The 20403-nt window shown below is 37.1% G+C and overlaps 1 protein-coding gene across 3 annotated transcripts in view; it reads left to right on the forward strand.

The window, feature by feature from the left end:
* The window catches only part of LOC104678634 (cytochrome b5 reductase 4), a 107353-nt gene extending 87671 nt beyond the window's left edge, over nucleotides 1-19682 (forward strand). For 2 of the 3 annotated variants that reach the window (XM_010383961.2, XM_030929195.1), the window contains exons 14-15: nucleotides 14587-14751; nucleotides 19079-19682. In XM_010383961.2, coding sequence (XP_010382263.1) covers nucleotides 14587-14751; nucleotides 19079-19133 — 220 coding nt within the window. In that variant the 3' untranslated portion in view covers nucleotides 19134-19682. The remainder of the gene's footprint in view (nucleotides 1-14586; nucleotides 14752-19078) is intronic. The other variant, XM_010383960.2, reaches the window with a different exon arrangement.
* Nucleotides 19683-20403: the final 721 nt, after the last annotated feature.

The following is a 20403-nucleotide window of genomic DNA, read 5'->3' on the forward strand; positions in this document are numbered from 1 at the left end:
TTCTAAAGCTTTTTATATGTTAGTATCCTTTGTGACTTTCCAAGAGAGGAATTTTTTTATGCATTGTTTAGCAAAATTCCCTTTACTTTTGTTTGTTTGCATTAACACTTCTTCGCTCTACCACTAGTGATCCTTGGTACCCACTTTGGGAAGTGCTGGTATAGACAATAGAAAAAAAAGTTCTAGTCAAGCTGAACTCAGTAGTGGAATGGGACAGAAAGGATAACAAAAGTAAAAACTTATTTTATTGATTGAAGAGCCCAGCCCAGTAAACTAAAATAAGAAGATAATTTAAATGAATATGTGCTCCATTTCCCCTAAAAAGATTTGATAGCAGTAGGAAGTTCAGAACAGTCTTTTTACAAAAAGTGAATTGAATAAGCTATCATACTTCCTAAAGCATTTCTATAATCATTAAAAGCTATTTCTAAGAATTTTAGGGCTTTATAAATTATACAGAAGATCTGAAGTAAATACATATGTGTATGATAGGATGGTATAGATAAAATTCTAGGCTTTTTGAAAGAGTAAAGCCCTTAGAACTTTGTAAGCTGTCCAGGGGCTCGAGGTTCTTCTAAATATTTTCTGCATATCCATAATAAGAAAATGCTGTGGTGTTTTCCCATTTTTCCCTGCCTGCTGTCTCCCATCATCCTCCACTTTGTCTTTTAATAAATGGCTTTCAGTCTTAAGGATGACACCTGAACGTATTTATCCTTGAAGTATTTATTCTCTACATACTAAAAACATAAACCTAAGAATATTTACTGTATTTAAGTAGTTGTGTGGCATTTTAGAGATTATTTAAAGAAGTTCAAGTTCTTAGTTTTTCAAGTATTTTTTTTAACACATTTTCAAAGTAGAAAATTGGAAGCGTTTATCAATAAGCCTAAAGACCTAAATTCCAATTGCCATTCTACTCCTCACCAGCATGAAATTTTATTCACAAATTATTTACCTCTAGGGGCCTCTTTAACTTCAAAAGAAAATAATGACGTCTTTCTACTTCATAAAGCTATTGTGAGCTTTGGAGAAGATAATGTAAATGCTTTGGAACCTGTGAAGCCCTCTCTCAGACATTTGAATTGTGGTTATAGAGGACCCCTATATACATGTTTGTTTTCTGTCTTCGCTGTTACAGCTTCTGTTTTTTTAAGTAAATGTTTAAAAGAATTTAAACTGGTTGATTCCCAGGCAAGATGGCCAAATAGGAACAGCTCTGGTCTGCAGCTTCCAGTGAGACCAACACAGTAGGCGGGTGATTTCTGCATTTCCAACTGAGGTACCTGGTTCATCTCCCTGGGACTGGTTATACAGTGGGTACAGCCCACAGAGGGTGAGCAGAAGCAGGGTGGGGTGTTGCCTCACCCGGGAAGCTCAAGTGGTTGGGGAACTCCCTCCACTAGCCAAAGGAAGCCATGAGGGACTGTGCCATGAGTGACTGTGCTATCCAGCCCAGATACTACGCTTTTCCCATAGGCTTCGCAACCTGCAGACCAGGAGATTCCCTTGGGTGCCTACACCACCAGGGTCCTGGGTTTCAAGCACAAACTTGGGCGGCCATTTGGGCAGACACCAAGCTAGCTGCAGGAGTTTTTTTTGTACCCTAGTGGCACCTGGAACCAGAGAAACAGAACCATTCACTCGCCTGGAAAGGAGGCTGAAGGCAGGGAGCCAAGTGGTCTTGCTCAGTGGATCCCACCCAAACGGACCCCAGCAAGCTAAGATCCACTGGCTTGAAATTCTCACTGCAAGCATAACAGTTTGAAGTCAACAGGGAACACTCGAGCCTGGTGTGGGGAGGGACGTCCACCATTACTGACACTTGAGTAGGTGGTTTTCCACTCACAGTGTAAAAAAAGCCACTGGGAAGTTTGGACTAGGTGGAGCCCACCACAGTCCCAAATAACCTGATAGCCAGACCACCTCTCTAGGTTCCTCCTCTCTGTGCAGGGCATCTCTGAAAGAAAGGCAGCAGTCCCAATCAGAGACAGAGACTTATAGATAAAACTCCCATCTCCCTGGAACAGAGTGCCTGGGGGAAGGGGCGGCTGTGGGCACAGCTTCAGCAGACTTAAAACGTTCCTGCCTGCTGGCTCTTAAAAGAGCAGTGGATCTCCCATCACAGCACTTGAGCTCTGCTAAGTGACAGACTGCCTCCTCAAGTGGGTCCCTTACCCTCGAGCCTCCTGATGGGGAGACACCCCCCAGCAGGGGTCGACAGACACCTCATACAGGAGAGCTCTGGCTGGCATTTGGCGGATGCCCTCTGGGATGAAGCTTCCAGAGGAAGGAACAGGCAGCAATCTTTGCTATTCTTCAGCCTCTGCTGGTGATACCCAGGAAAACAGGGTCTAGAGTGGACCCCCGGCAAACTCCAGCAGACCTGCAGCAGAGTGGCCTGTTATAAGGTAAACTAACAAACAGAAAGCAATAGCATCAACATCAAAAAAAAAAAGGATGACCAAGCCAACACTCCATCCAGAGGTCACCAACAGCAAAGACCAAAGCTGGATAAATCCATGAAGATGAGGAAAAACCTGTGCAAAAAGGCTGAAAATGCCAAAAACCAGAATGCCTCTTCTTCTCCAAAGGATCACAACTCCTTGCCAGCGAGGGAACAAAACTGGACGGATAATGAGTTTGACGAATTGACAGAAGTAGGCTTCAGAAGATGGGTAATAACAAACTCCTCTGAGCTAAAGGAGCATGTTCTAACCCAATGCAAGGAAGCTAAGAACCTTGACAAAAGGTTAGAGGAATATCTAACTACAATAAACAGTTTAGAGAAGAACATAAATGACCTGATGGAACTGAAAAACACAGCATCAGAACATCGTGAAGCATACACAAGTATCATAGCCGAATCGAGCAAGCGGAAGAAAGGATATCAGAGATTGAAGATCAACTCAATGAAATAAAGCAAGAAGACAAGATTAGAGAAAAAATAATGAAAAGGAATGAACAAAGCCTCCAACAAATATGGGACTACGTTTGGTGTACCTGAAAGTGACAGGGAGAATGGAACCAAGTTGGAAAAACACTTCTGGATACTATCCAAGAGAACTTCCCTAACCTAGCAACACAGGCCAACATTCAAATTCAGGAAATAAGAGAACACCACAAAGATACTCCTTGAGAAGGACAGCCCCAAGACACACAATCGTCAGATGCACCAAGGTTGAAATAAAGGAAAAATGTTAAGGGCAGCCACAGAGGAAGGTCGGGTTACCCACAAAGGGAAGTCCATCAGAATAACAGGGATCTCTCTGAAGAAACCCTAGAAGCCAGAAGAGAGTGGGGGCCAATATTCTACATTCTTAAAGAAAAGAGTTTTTAACCCAGAATTTCATATGCAGCCAAATTAAGCTTCATAAGCAAAGGAGAAATAAAATCCTTTAAAGACAAGCAAATGCTGAGGGATTTTGTCACCACCAGGCCTGCCTTACAAGAGCTCCTGAAGGAAGCACTAAATATGGAAAAGAAAAACTGGTACCAGCCACTGCAAAAATGAAGCAGAATGTAAAGACCATCGAAACTATGAAGAAACTGCATCAACTAATGGCAAAATAACCAGCTAGCATCATAATGACAAGATCAGATTCACACATAACTGTATTAACCTTAAATGTAAAGAAGCTAAATGCCCCAATTAAAAGGCACAGTCTGGCAAATTGGATAAAGAGTCAAGACCCATCAGTGTGCTGTGTTCAGGAGACCCATCTTACATGCAAAGACACACATAGGCTCAAAATAAAGGGATGAAGGAAGATTTACCAAGCCAATGGAAAGCAAAAAAAAGAAAAAGAAAAAGAAAACAGCAGGGGTTGCAATCCTAGTCTCTGATAAAACAGTCTTTAAACCAACAAAGACCAAAAAAGACAAGGGCAATTACATAATGCTAAAGGGATTAATGCAACAAGAAGAGCTAACTATCCTAAATGTATATGCACCCAATATAGGAGCACCCAGATTCAAAAAGCAAGTTCTTAAAGACTTACAAAGAGACACTTTCACACAATGTGAAATAGTGGGAGACTTTAACACCCTATGTCAATATTAGACAGATCAATGAGACAGAAAATTAATAGGGATATTCAAGACTTGAACTCAGCTCTGGACCAAGTGGATCTAATAGATGTCTACAGAACTCGTCACCCCAAATCAACAGAATATACATTCTTCTCAGCACCACATAGCACTTATTCTAAAATTGATCACATATTTGGAAATAAAACACTCCTCAGCAAATGCAAAGGAACAGAAATCATAACAAACAGTGTCTCAGACCACAGTGCAATCAAATTAGAACTCAGGATTAAGAAGCTCACTCAAAACCACACAACTACATGGAAACTGAACAACCTGCTCCTGAATGACTACTGCGTAAATAACGAAATTAAGGCAGAAATAAATAAGTTCTTTGAAACCAAAAAAAAACAAAGATACAACATGCCAGAATCTCTGGGACACATTTAAAGCAGTATGTAGAGGGAAATTTATAGCACAAAATGCCCACAGGAGAAAGCGAGAAAGATCTAAAATTGACACCCTAACATTGCAATGAGAAGAACTAGAGAAGCAAGAGCAAACAAATTCAAAAGCTAGCAGAAAACAAGAAATAACTAAGATCAGAGAAAAACGGAAGGAAATAGAGACATGAAAAAACCTTCAAAAAATAAATGCATCCAGGAGCTAGTTTTTTGAAAAGATTAACAGAATGGATAAACTGGTAGCCATACTAATAAAGAAGAAAAGAGAGAAGAATCAAATAGATACAATAAAAAATGATAAAGGGGAGATCACCACTGATCCCACAGAAATACAGACTACCAATCAGAGAATACTATAAACAACTCTATGCAAATAAAGTAGAAAATCTAGAAGAAATGGATAAATTCCTGGACACATACACCCTGCTAAGACTAAACCAGGAAGAAGTTGAATCCTTGAATAGACCAGTAACAACTTCTGAAATTGAGGTAGTAATTAATAGCCTACCAAACAAAAAAGGCTCAGGACCAGACGGATTTATGGCTGAATTCTACCAGAGGTACAAAGAGGAGCTGGTACCATTCCTTCTGAAACTATTCCAAACAATAGAAAAAGAGGGAATCCTCCCTAACTCATTTTATGAGGCCAGCATCATCCTGATACCAAAACCCTGGCAGAGACACAACAAAACAAAGAAAAATTCAGACCAATATCCCTGATGAACATCAGTGCAAAAATCCTCAATAAAATACTGGCAAACTGAATCCAGCAGCACATTAAAAAGCTTTTGCACCATGATCAAGTTGGCTTTATCCCTGGGATGCAAGGCTGGTTCAACATACACAAATCAATAAATGTAATGCATCACAAAAACAGAACCAATGGCAAAAACCACCTGGTGATCTCAATAGATGCAGAAAAGGCCTTCAATAAAATTCAACACCCCTTCATGCTAAAAACACTCAAACTAGGTATTGATGGAACATATCTCAAAATAATAAGAGCCATTTATAACAAACCCACATCTGATATCATGCTGAATGGGCAAAAGCTGGAAACATTCCCTTTGAAAACCAGCACAAGAGAAGGATGCCCCTCTCACCACTCCTATTCAACATAGTATTACAAGTTCTGGCCAGGGCAATCAGGCAAGAGAAAGAAATAAAGGATATTCAAATAGGAAAAGAGGAAGCCAAATTATCTCTGTTTCCAGATGACACGATTGTATATTTAGAAAACCCCATCACCTCAGCCCAAAAACTCTTTAAGCTGATAAACAACTTCAGCAAAGTCTCAGGATACAAAATCAATGTGCAAAAATTACAAGCATTCCTACATACCAATGATAGAGAGCCAAATCATAAGTGAACTCCCATTCACAAATGCTACAAAGAGAATAAAATATCTAGGAATCCAACTTACAAGAGATGTGAAGGACCTCTTCAAGGAGAACTACAAACCACTACTCAAGGAGATAAGCGAGGACACAAACAAATGGAAGAACATTCCATGCTGGTGGATAGGAAGAATCAATATCATGAAAGTGGCCATACTGTCCAAAGTAATTTATAGATTTAATGCTATCCCCATCAAGCTACCATTGACTTTCTTCACAGAATTAGAAAAAAACTATTTTGAATTTCATATGGAACCAAAAAAGAGCTCGTATAGCCAAGACAGTCCTAAGCAAAAAGAACAAAGCTGGAGGCATCATGCTACCTGACTTCAAACTATACTACAAGCCCACAGTAACCAAAACGGCATGGTACTGGTACCAAAACGGATATATAGACTAGTGGAACAGAATAGAGGTCTCAGAAATAATGCCCCACATTTACAACCATCTGATCTTCAACAAACCTGACAAACAATAGGGAAAGGATTCCCTATTTAATAAATGGTATTGGGAAAAGTGACTAGCCATATGCACAAAATTGAAACTGGACCCTTCCTTACACCTTATACAAAAATTAAGATTTAAACATAAGATCTAAAACCATAAAAACCCTAGAAGAAAACTTAGGCAATACCATTCAAGACATAGGCATGGGCAAAGACTTCATGACTAAAACACCAAAAGCAATTGCAACAAAAGCCAAAATTGACAAATGGGATCTAATTAAGAGCTTCTGCATAGCAAAAGAAATTATCATCAGAGTGAACAGGCAGCCTGCAGAATGGGAGAAAAATTTTGCAATCTATCCATCTGACAAAGGGCTAATATCCAGAGTCTACAAGGAGCTTAAACAGATTTACCAGAAAAAAAAAACCCCATCAAAAAGTGTGGGTGAAGGATATGAACAGACACTTTTCACACTTCTGTGGTTAAATTATCATTGAATTGTAAATATTAAAAAACAAATTTTGTAGTTAAGAGAAATACCCTACTCTCTATATAATTAGGTCCCAGTCTTCTACTCCATCCTTTGTGGAACAAGGAGAAGGATAAGGATTATGGATTCTGAGGCTGACATATGATCGAATATTTTCAGCAAGCGTGCTATGCTTGTCCTCAGAGTTTATCTAGATAATATAATTAGCAAATGGAATTCTTCAAAATAAAATTGTATAATGAAAGGTTATTAATCTCTTGGCCTTGGGCACATTACTTTATCTGGCTGAGCTTCAGTTTTTCCATCTATAAAACAAACATTAATACCTACACCACAGAATCATTTGGACATGGGAATCAGTGAGTTAGCCTATGTAGGTGCCTAGCCCAGAATTAGTATGTTTGTAGCAGACATTCATTCATTCATTTGTGAAATATGTGTAACATCTATTATGTGCCTGTACACATGGATCCAGCAGTGATAAGATATTGTGTTTGCTTTTTTTCTCATGCAGCCCAGGGAATGCATCTCTTCATTTTCCCTAATTACTGCCCTCAGAATTGCAAAAATATAGATACTTCATAAATACTTTTTGGAGTATTACTCTTTCTATTTCAATCTCATTTTCATGTCATTAAGTGTGAAATCTGAACAGAAAAAAATGTGTACCCAAATTTTGTCCAAATATGTTATTAAACTTGACTGTTGTAACAATTGGGATTCCATTTACCACCTTCCAAGTCTAGCAAAATCTTATACTTTTTCTCTTATGAAAAATGAGACAAAACATAAGGCAAATATGTGCAGTAGTGGATTTAACTAATTATGTAAACTGAAATCAAACTAAATTCCACTTATCCTTCTCCCAAATATGTGATCAGTGTTCTGAGGCTCAGTTCATTCAGTACACGTTGGCCCACCTGCTCCCATCAGCAGAATGCCCTAGCTCTGTGATATCTCTGCTTTTGCAGAGTGAGTTTTGAGGGGTGGGACAGGTGGGACAGTTTGACGATGAGGTTGACTTGTAGAAAACATTTTGTGGTATATAAATATAACAGGTATTTTCCTTTTTGTTTCAAATGAGTCGTTCTTGGAGACCATTAATCTTTAGTAAAGGTAGTGGTACATTTTTTTATAACAGTATTTGTTGATTTTCCCTTCTCTTTATAAAATTAATACATGTTAATATAGAAAAGGTATAAGAAAAAAATCACCCATAATCCTACCACCCAAAGAACAATTATTAATGTTATGGTCTGTATCTTTCTATTCATATGCATACCTATCTTTTTGTTTTGTATATTTAAAATAATGTAGTCATACTATAATTTTTATAACTACATTTCTACTTATTGTATTATGTGTTTTTTACATAAAGAATATTTTCAACAGGTGGTTTTCAACCTTAAGCAACTCTGCCACCCCAGAAACATTTATGTCTGGAGACATTTTTTATTTTCACAACTGGGGGAAGAGGTGTTACTGACACCTAGTCAATAGAGGCCAGGATTGCTACAAGATATCTTACAATTCACAGGACAGCCTGCCTACAATGAAGAATTATCCAGCCCAAAGTGCCAGTCGTGCCAGTTAATAAATCCTGCAATATACCATGATTTTTAATAACTGCATTGTGTTCAGTCATGGGAGCATACCATAATTTATTTAACCAATTCTGTATTATTTGACATAGTGACTAGAAACTGTTCAACGCCTCTCTAACTATTCAGGATAAAGATGTATCAGAAGAAGTATTAGGTCAAAGTGTTTTAAGGCTCTTGATACCTATTATACTTTAAGTTCTGGGATACATGTGCAGAAGAACATGCAGGTTTGTTACATAGGTATACATGTGCCATGGTGGTTTGCAGCACCCATCAACCCGTCATCTACATTAGGTATTTCTCCTAATTCTATCCCTACCCCCGCACCCCACAACAGTCCTCAGTGTGGAACGTTCTCCTCCCTGTGTCCATGTGTTCTTATTGTTCAACTCCCACTTATGAGTGAGAACATGGGGTGTTTGGTTTTCTGTTCCTGTCTTAGTTTGCTGAAAATGATGGTTTCCAGCTTCATCCATGTCCCTGCAAAGGACATGAACTCATCCTTTTTTATGGCTGCATAGTATTCCATGGTGTGTATGTGCCACATTTTCTTTATCCAGTCTATCATTGATAGGCATTTGGGTTGGTTCCAAGTCTTCGCTATTGTGAATAGTGCTGCAATAAACATACATGTGCATGTGTCTTTATAATAGAATGATTTATAATCCTTTGGGTATATACCCAGTAATGGGATTGCTAGGTCAAATGGTATTTCTGGTTCTAGATCCTTGAGGAATCGCCACACTGTCTTCCACGGTGGTTGAACTAATTTGCACTCCCACCCGCAGTGTAAAAATATTCCTATTTCTCCACATGCTCTCCAGCATCTGTTACATTTTGACTAATAGCCTCTGAAAAATGAAAGCACTTAGCAGAGAATACTATACCCAGCCTACATTGTCATTGATGATGACATTAACAGTGATAGTGTCATTAACAGTGATGTTGTTAGTGTCATTATTTTTACACTAGAGTGGATTGGGAGGTTAGTTGGGGCAAAAGAGAAGGAAAAAAGGGATTCTAAGCAGCACGGAGATGGGTCACAAAGGAAAGGGGACTATTTACCCACTTATGTGCACCGACAGAAGATAGAAGGCCATTTACATCACTTTAAACATTTGTGTGCTCACTATCTGCAAAATGTGCTTGACATTACAAAAAGATAAGAAATCAGTGAGACTACCCTAGTGGTGGTGAAGTTCTAAAGTACATCAGTGACTGTAAAGTCTGTGCCTTGAGAGGAACAAAAAACATACCATAGCTATCTAGTGAAAATTATTTTATTCCATTTTTGTGAGAGTAGTAATATCAGAGCTTCATGGAAGAAGGGGCTTTTGAGCTGGGCTTTGGGAAATGATTAGCATTTCTTTGAGTGGGAAAATAAATTTGGGTAGTGGGATTACATAAGACATGAGGGCCAGTTTATTCTAGTGTTTTAATAACAGTAGAGTCATTTTTTGGAAATAAATACTGTGAATGAAGGAGAATGATGCAGAATAACTAAAAATAAACCCATTAAACCTTATATCAGTTTTAGAAGGAATCTTCATAGTTATCATTTCTGATCCTTTTTGTTTACAGTTGAGGAAACAAGCTAGGCTAAAATCAGGTGGTCAAAGACCTTGAGTATAATCCATATGTGAAGTAATTATTGTATATCAGATAGACACAGGAAGAAGGCACAGTGACACTCTGCGGCTCATCTCCCTGTAGTGCTGACAGGCTCTGTGAAACTATATGTTTTTGTCTTCTCGTGTCAGTATTGGGGCTAGCAATATGGCAGTTCCATTTAAGATAGCAAAAGCTGATGATGCCAGAAGCAGAAGTAAATGAAACAGGATACCTGAAACTGTTTCTTTTTCCCTAACCTCTTATGTACCCAGATAGGCAGCCCACTAATCTGGCACCTTATAGCACTTTTGGTTTCTTCCAGGAGATGTTCCTCAGATGTTGTGTTGCTTGGAATATGTGCTTTGAAATGTTAATGTATTCCCCGGAATGGACTCTATGATAGAATAAATTTGGGAAACAGTATATGCCTTCTTGAAGATTTACTCTGAACTTAGCATATTTAAGGCTTTCTGAAATTGTAAGGAAATATATTTAACTTTTTTGAACCCAGTATGTCACAGATTTATTTGATAGTTAGCCTGCTTTCGTGGAATAACTGCGAACATCTGGAGGCATACTAGTATTTCCTTTCATTAGATTCATTTTAAAAAATGTTTCCATCATTATATATGTTTTATCTAATTTTGATTCCTAGTTTTGTGAGATTTTTTTCCTGTGAGCACATAGCAATTTTTACTACAGTTGCAGACATTTTCTTTAGCTAGAAAAAAAAAAAAAAAAATAGGAAAAGCTGAAATACTAATGTGTGGGCAGTGAGGAATCACTGAAGCTTTTAAGCAAAAAGTTTACAAAGTTGTATCAGGATTTTTAGGGAAACTAATATGGCAATGGTATATCAAATAGATTAAGGGCTAAGGCTGTTAATTTAATATTTTAGAGAAGAGATATAAGAACCTGATCTGGAGTTGTGACATTAAAAATGGGAAGGTAAGGGACTGTGTGAGAAATATGAAGGAGGTAAGTTGCTGAAGCTGATTGGCTAGAGGAGGAAGGAATAAGTCGTTGGATGACTGCTAATGGTTTGGACTAAATGAATACATTTGTATTTCAAGACTTGTCATTTCAAATCACTGTCAGCCTACCTTAAAATAAATTTTTTGACAAGTTTACTTAGACTGACATTTAAGATCTCATAGGCACTCATCAGAAGCAGGTCTGTTCTCTCCCTCTTTCATATTAGTTTGTATTTTATGGGTTAATCTGAATGTATTTTCAGGTAACCTTTTCAAGAGTCCCAACCCCTTTTGGCACTTTTGAAATTATAGAGGAATTTCAGGATGTTTACTGTGTGCCCTCACATGTCTCCAGCATCTCAAAGCTGTAATTACTTTAGACAGTAAGTTGACCTTCATTCAGAAAACCCAGGAGAGAGGATTCCACAGGAATTATCTATATTTTGATATAAAAAATATTTCATTAAAGAATTGTTGAGTCTTGGGAATGCTCCTGTTCCAGATTAAGCTTTTTTCTCAGCCTATGAAAAGGAGATAAGCAGGATAACAGCCTCTTTACAATATCCTTAAATTGCAGCCATGCTTTCTGTTCACCTTTTCCATTGAGTGCATAAATTATAGTCAAGAGACCATTATGTGAATAAATACAAAATACATGAGAAGTTTATACCATTTATGTAAGGATCTGTATTTATCACCATTTAGTAGATACCTGCAGAAAATATATCACTGATTAGGCTTTTTTATAAAGCATCCCAGTGAAGGAAAATTATGACTAGGTACTTATGGCAGACTACAGAAACTTCAGTATTAATTTAGCAGTTTTATTCCAGTTATAGGCTCATTTGAAATAGAGCCACAGGAGAGCATCTTTTATCCTTTAATTTAACAGTACAGTTTCCACATTTTATTCAAATATCTATGTATAATTGGAAATTTAAGACAGTGGTTTTATGGCTGCTTTTGGCCCTTTGATCTGATGAAAGAAAGATTATGATTTTTTTTCCAGAAAAACACACTTATGAATTCATATACATTTTTATATGTAATTTTATGGATGCCAGCACATGGCTTTGTTCTTTTAAGTACAATTTTTATTTTTAGCCAACATGGCCTCTTTGTAAATACCTTTCCTTATTCAAAAGGCATTTTTTGGTGTAATTTATTGAGCAAAGCCTGGATAGAGTATTGAACAAGACAGACAAGGACCTTGCCGTCATGAAGCAGTAAGCAAATATCACATCCTGAGGTTATTTAAAACTATCTTAGTTTTAAATGCTTGGAAGGTAAAAATAGAGAATATCTTTGGGGAGGCTATTTTGTGGATCAGCCTTTGGGGAGGCTATAGAGTGGATTAGCGTTGCTGCTGATACTAAATGGGAAGCTTGAAGATAAGAAATAAAACATAGTTCTGTAGATGTTTTTAATATAAAATCAAAGAATATTAGAAATGTAAGAGATGACTCATTTCCCAACCTCATTCCACAGATGGACAAGACCTAGAGGCTGGAGTCTGTGTGGAGAGCTGAGGCTGGTTCTCTCGCCCCCTGCTGCTGTTCTTATTTGGTCTCTTATTTGGTCTGTGCTGCATGTGCCAGGCTCCTTAGTTCTTGGGAAATTAATCCAGCTAAGGCACAGCGATGTGAGGGCAGCTGTACCAGCCATACCTTGTTTCTGTTTTCATATTTACTTCCTTTGTCCCCTCACAAGAGAAACTGTTCACTTCAGCTTTTTCATGTGGTTTAAATTAATGTATCATGAATTCCTGCTACTCAGTTACTCACTGGAACATGTAGAACTGCTTTCGATTTGATGCTGTTGAAATGGTAAGAATTAGTTTTGTTTGCTAAAACAGAGTAGACAGAGCAGGTACAACATAGAATTTTGAATTTACTGTGGCTTTTCACCAGCAATTTGTATAATAGATTACTAAGCCCATGGGAAGAAACGGTCTGTTGTTACATTGTGAGACTTTATTTTAATCCTGTACTCTTTTGCTTTCATCTGTTTCATTCCGTAGTATGTGGGTACCTCCTGTGTGTTAGGGATACAGTGATAGCCAAAGCAGACATGGTCCCTGTTCTCATGGAGTTTAGAGTCTATTGGAGAAGGTAGACAATAGGTAATCAGCTTAGTGACAACATATTTAAAATCTGAAGTAAATGGCTATGAAGAAAAGGAAAAAGAAAACATTGCTACAACACATGAAACAAAGGACCTCAGCCTTGTGGAGGTGCCATACTTCCCTGTGGATTCCCTGATGCTTGAGCTGAAAACTGAAGAATGGGAGTGGTAATCTCATTACAGAAAGAAGAAAGAGAACAGGCAGTGTTATATGGCAGTGAAGGCTAAGAGGTAAACAGAGTTAGAGCCAGGACTTGGTGATGAATTGGATATGGAGGGTGAGATAGAGGTTCCCAGGATAAATCCCAGGTTTCTGGCTTGTAAAACCAAGCAGACTGTGGTGCCAGTTACAGAGATGATGAGGTTGAGGTTGAGGTTGAGGGCCTTTGAGACAGTGACAGTAAAAAGTCAAATAGGCTTCGTAATCAAACTGGTTGTAAGGGTCTGGAAATCATTGGAGAAGTTTGAGCCAGAGATTAAAATACATATGTCACTGGTAATTGCTATTTACTGTGATTTATACCAGCATATTATTATTGTTTATTTTGGGTTCGGGGGTAAATGTGCAGATTTGTTTCAAGGATATATTGTGTGATGCTGAAATTTGGATTTCTGTTGATCCTGTCACCTAGACAGTGAACATAGTACACACTAGGAGGTTTTTCAGCCCTTGCCCCTTTCCCTACACCTCCCTCCTTTTGGAGTCCCCAGTGTCTATTCTTATCTTTATGTTCTTGTATACACAGGGTTTAGCTCCACTTATAAGTGAGAACATGCAGTATTTGTTCTTTTTTTTCCAATACCAGTAAATTATTAATAGAAATGTGGAGTTCTCTGAGATCCCTTGGAATCTCTATTTCATTTATATATTTATTTTTAATTAATTTCTTTTTTAAGAGACAGGTTCTTGCTCTGTCGCCCAAGCTGATGCAATCATAGCTCACTGGATCAAACGATCCTCCTGCCTCAGCTTCCCAAATAGGTAGGACCATAGGCACATACCACCACACCTGGCTAAGTTTAAACAGTTTTTTTATTTTGTTTTTTTGGGGCGGTTTCTGTTTTTTTGTTTGTTTTTTGTAGAAACTAGGTCTCACTGTGTTGCCCAGGCTGATCTCAAACTCTTGTTCTCAAACAATCCTCCCGCTGTGGCCTCCCAACATACTAGGATTACAGGTGTGAGCTACCATGCTTGGTTAATTAGTTCAACTTAAAAAAAATGCCAAATTAACATTCCTTAATGTATAGGAAAAGCTAATCCTTAGTAAATATAGATTTACGTATATGTTTTTGTTAAATCTTATAATTTTTTTCAGTGTTTTTCTAGCAAGTGTATCAATATATATTAAATTATTCTTTAGGGGAGAAATATAGTATTGAACTTGAAACATGTTAATAATATGTTTAAAACAATAAACTTTAAAAAACTGTTTTTCTTTTCCCTAGACTGGATGTTGAATTTGTTCTCTCAGCACCTATTTCTGAATGGAATGGCAAACAGGGACATATTTCACCAGCTCTTCTTTCTGAATTTTTGAAAAGAAATTTGGACAAATCCAAAGTTCTCGTCTGCATTTGTGGACCAGTGCCATTTACAGAACAAGGAGTAAGGTGAGTAGCAGTGTAGTAGGAAACAGACTGCCCAATACTGAAATGAAGATCTTTCATGACAAGCATCTCTCAGTTCTTCCTATTTATATGAACCTGCACTTTAATAATCTTACAGTTTTAGAAAATAACAAAGACTTTAAATCTTCGTATAGTTTGAGTTGGAGGCTAGGATTATGCATATTGTCAGATAAAACACAAAAGTAAGTTACAGCTAGCAATCAGTGTTCTCTGCTAATGGCTGCCAGTATGGATACACTCACAAGATTGGTGCCATAATCTTATTTGGGACATTAGGCCCAACCTCTTCTTCCATCAAAGCTTTATAATATATAGTAATTAATAAGGAATGTTCATCTCATTGTAGCTTTTGATCTTCATTCTCTGTAACTGAGTGAAAGTTAGTAAATAATATATGTGGTCAAAAGCCAAGCAGCAAGACAAAAAGGGGAGACTAGAACACAAATAAGGCAAGACTAATAGTTGAAGCCTGGATCATGAAAAAGCAGTGGTAGTGGCGATCCTGTTGAAATTCACTTTGATGTGATTTAGGTTTAAAATGGCACTTTAAAATATTTGGTTAAAGATAGCCCCTGTTGGATTTCTAGATGATTTTAAAATATAGCTGTTTTAAGTGCCCTATTCTTATTTAGTAGGTGACTAAGCCTAACATTTCTAGATGTTGGCGAAAAGAGTCAAACTCTCTAAAATCTCTGAAGAGATTTATTCTGAGCCAAATATGAGTGACCATGACCTGTGAGCTCTCAGGAGGTCCTGAGAACATGTGCCCAAGATCAGGGCACAGCTTGGTTTGATACATTTTAGGGAGGCATGATACATCAATCAAATACATTTAAGAAATACATTGATTGGTCCAGAAAGGCAGAACAACTCAAATCTGGGTTGCCAGGGAGCACGAGTTTCCACGCTATAGGTAAATTTAAACATTTTCTGGTTGACAATTGGCTGAGTTTGTCTAAAGACCTGAGATCCATAGAAAGGGAATGTTCAGGTTAAGATAAAAGATTGTGGAGACCAAAGTTCTTTGAAAGTCTTACGGTGGCTGCCCTTAGAGATAATAGATGACAGTGTTTCCTATTCAGACCTTTAAAAGGTACTAGACTCTAGTTAACCTCTTCAGGATTGGACTGGCCTGGAAGAAAAAGATCTAGCTATTTTGATAGGATTCTTTACAGATGCAGATTTTCCCCCATAAAGAACAGATTTGCAGGGCCATTTCAAGATATGGCAAATAAACTTGTTTTGGGGTAAAATGTTTTTATTTTCTTCCTTGTCTCGTAATGTTACGCCAGAGTCAGGTTGGAAAGTAAGTCATGATATACAGGGTTAAATAAAACACATCTGATGAGAATTTATAGTTTGTAGGGCATGACTTCCTAGACCCCTTAGATAGGAATTTGGGCAAGATAAAAAAATCAGAGTTTAGTCCTCATAGATAATCTTATATCTTGCTTTTTTATTTAAAATTTTAATTATAGAAAAGATTGACCCCCCAATCAATAAATAAAGGCATTAAAAACTTTTTTTCTTCCATGTTGAATTTAAAATGTATTTTATTTTTAATTAAATATATTTCTGTATTTTAATGCTTTAAGAAAAATGTTCTTTTAGTTAAACTCCCAACTTAAAAAGATTTTTCGAGTTTCTATGTAAACTTTTGCTCTTTTAAAGCTCTAGGGAAACTATTAAAATTACAATGAAGACTAACATTATAGTTTGAATATAAAATTTTTTTTTAGGAAAAAAGTTTAAGAGCTGTACTGTCTTCTACTGTATTGCTTCTGCTATTTTAGAAATAGTGAGTACTTTATAGATTGCAGTATAATAATACTTTTAAATAATTAGAATCATTTTTGCATTTTTAAAATTGACCATTAACTTGGGGAGGCCAAGGCAGTTGGATCACCTGAGGTCAGGAGTTCGAGACCAGCCTGGCCAACATGGTGAAACCCTGTCTCTACTAAAAATACAAAAATTAGCCGGGCATGGTGGTGGGCGCCTGTAATCCCAGCTACTTGGGAGGCTGAGGCAGGAGGATCGCTTGAACCTAGGAGGCGGAGGTTGCAGTGAGCCGAGATCATGCCATTGCACTCCAGCCTGGGTACCAAGAGCGAAACTCCATCTCAAAAAAAAAAAAAAATTGACCAGAACCTATATAGTTTTCTTTTCTCAGTTTTACCTCTGAGCCAGTCTTTCAGTGCTGTGCTAACTGGCTTACCCAGAGTTGCTCAGGAGTATTTATTAATTACATATGGATTCCTGCTATTACTCACTCCTGAACATACTACATAGAGTTGCATTTTGAGATGTAACTTGATTCAAATCAGTACTTAAAATTCATAGTAGCTACTCTTGTAACTTTCAGTCAGGACTCGTTTCTTTGGTTTCCTTATCCTCATCATCTTAATGGATGTGGTATATTTTTCTTGATGGGCAATTATATGGGTTTCTTATTATAGATTTTGCTGTTTTGAAAAATGAGCCTTTCTTGTAATGTCCACTCCTAGAGTTCTCCAAAGTTAATCTCATGTCTGCTACATAGATTATAGTATAAATATAGCCATCCCAGACATATTCTCCATATTTGGTGAACATTTGTCAATTTGTATGGTATGATAACAGAGAAAGACTCAGAAACCTATTTTTTAAAAAATAGAGATAAGCAGCTTATCATTACTTGGCCAATAATGGTTCTTTATCCACTAAATATGTACTTTATTACAGAGATTAGTAAAACAATCTCTCCTTTCAAGGACCACACTATCTAGTGGTAGAAACAAATGCACATACTGATAACTAAAGTATGACTCAGAACACCATAAATATCTTACTAGAGATAAAATCAAGATGTTATGGGAATTCTGGGAGAGATGGGTTACTTTTACGTAGCGATGTGTGTGTTAGAGAGACAGGAGCTGCAATGGTCAAAAAAGTCATGTGCACTGCATGTGGACTAAAATCTAGCAGTCAAGAGAGATGGAGAAGGGGATAGTACAGGCAGAGAGAACTAGCAGATGCGTTAGGGGTCCAGATTTATACAAAAGCCTAGACTGGTTTGGCTCGAGTGAAGCTGCTTGCCTGGCAGAACAGGATAGAATGGTAGCATGGGCCCAGACACTGAGAGACTTTACTGCTGCACTGTGTTGGCCTCAACTCCTGTGCCCTACTGGCCCTTTGTGTGAGTATGTGTATCCCCTCTGGGAGCTGCCAGCTGGAGTTTAAATTCCAGGTCTACCACTTACAGGCATCTTACAATCATTTGCTGGGTGTCCTAGGGCAGTTCTTAACCTTTCCAAGTTTTAGTGCACTTGTCTGTAAAAATGAATAAATAATAATACATAAGTATGTGAAGTGCCTAGCAAAGTGACTACATGTAATAGAGTAATTGGTAAAAAAGTAGTTATTGTACTGTTTTCCTAGTTGAATAATATGCAGTATTTCTACTTTTCCTGTTCAGTAGGGGGAGAATGAAGATAGAATAGTAGGGGAATCAATTCCTTTCTTTGAAAACTGGTGAATAAAGGGGAAAAAAATCAAACATTTATGCTCCCTTTGCTATATGAGCCATACTACTGAATAACCACATAATAAATCAGCAGACATTTTTCTTTATAGGATTCCTCAGCTGATTAATGAATAAAGAATGATAGAAGTAGAATATCACCAGTTGCAGTGCTTAATTGACTAATGGATCTATACATAGATCATAATGGTACCTAGCATCCAAAAAGAGAGGCAACCATTTATTACATGCCTCCAGATAGAGGAACATTACCTATGAAATAGTCTTGTCAAAAAGATTTGAACCTGTGTCTGATCAAGCCTCTAGATCCATTTATTAAGTTATGGAAAATATGAGGATGTAGATACATGTTATTAAGCAATACCACAGGGATGTAGAAAAATGAAGGTTTTAGGAGACTCAACAAATAAAAATCTGATTTTTGTCAACAAATAAATTGCAGGATGGAGTGGGGATCTGGGGGATCTTATAGATCAAAAGATGCCTGAAAGACTTATCAGCCAATCATAATGAGTAAATTTTAATTGGGTCTTGATTGAAACTATTTTTTAAAATTATGGCATTTATGATATAGTTGAAAATTTGAGCACCGCTTAGATATTTCATGATATTTAGGAGTTACTAATCACTAATTTTTTAAGAAGTGATAGTGTTTTTTTATTAAACAAAACTGCATAGTAAATGGGGAGAATGAAAAAGTATCATGATTATGGTGGTAAGCCGCTCTTATTCCTTCATTTTAAAACATTTTCCCTTAGAAACATGTGCTTTTTGTTTGTTTTTCAGGTTGCTGCAGGATCTCAACTTTTCCAAAAATGAGATCCATAGTTTTACAGCATAATGAAGAGCTGTCATTGTCCTTTATTCAACTAGTTTATCTAAATTTGTGATTGCTTAGGGTTTTTTAAGAGAACATTTTTGTACATAATAAAAGGTTAACTAGAATCCAGGCTTCAGTTTCTTAAATGAAATCAAATGTTCCTTCTGTATAGGTAACTTCTTGGCTTTCTTTTGTACCATAACTTATTTTACTACTGATAGTTGACCTGGACAGTTAATCATGGCAACAAATACATACAGGATTCTTTGTTATGAATCACAAATTTCCTTGCCATTTAAATTATATCACTGTTCTACAATAAGCACTTGTGTTTTATGATATGGTAAAGTAAATGATGACTTCGATCATATTTCTATGCTGTAAAATGTCTTATAAGCAATACAGATTAAATTTTACATTGCACTGTTAACTCAGGAAATGATCATTTATGTCCTTGTTATTAATATTAACACATAGAATGTTATAACTTATTAACTTATCCAAACATTTTTGTGTGTGTGTATGGCACTGATGCAGAATAGAATAAAATTATACTTAAGTTCTTTTTAATCCTTGTGATAGAAATGTGGTTGAATGCAACAATATTGGGCCAGCGTCTTAAGGGGAATTTTAAAAGACAGCAATAAAATATATTAGAGACATGACACACATGCCCCTTTGGACTAGGTGTGTTAACAGAGCTTGAGAGAGGGAACCTTGACAGCTGTTTTTATTCTTAGCCAAAAACAAAGACGTTAGGAAAGAGAGTGAAAGTATAGCATCTAGTTCCACAGCCTAAAATTTTATTTGGTGCTTTGGAATGGGTTGAATTTTAATTCTTTTTTAGTCCATCTAAATCAGCTGGAAAAATGAGGAACATTCTGTTCTGAATGGTTCTTCCCCTGGTTGGCTGCTTTCTCCACAACTGGTGGTTCAGCCGGGAGCCCTCTTAGGTTTTTGTGTGTGGGCAACTTATTTTCTCTCTCTGCTGCTTTGTGCAACTGTCAAATACTTTCACAGATTCAGATCAGCAAAGGGTATCAAGAATAGTCATTGTGAGCTTCTCATGAGGAAACTGTTCAGTGCATAGGTAGCTCCTGTATAAGCTAACTAGGATTTTTCAGTCTTAGTACAACTGCAATGTTTTCACAGAAATAGGGGATTGAAAGAATCTCCAATTTCTCTGTAAATGATTTTGTAAATAGCTAAATTTTTACTGAATGAATAATATACCCAAGAGGAACACAATATTAATATTCCCCAAATTACAGACACCAGCTTGTGAAGCTTC

This window comes from Rhinopithecus roxellana, chromosome 4 (genome assembly GCF_007565055.1).
Source record: "Rhinopithecus roxellana isolate Shanxi Qingling chromosome 4, ASM756505v1, whole genome shotgun sequence".
Classification (NCBI taxonomy): Eukaryota; Metazoa; Chordata; class Mammalia; order Primates; family Cercopithecidae; genus Rhinopithecus; species Rhinopithecus roxellana.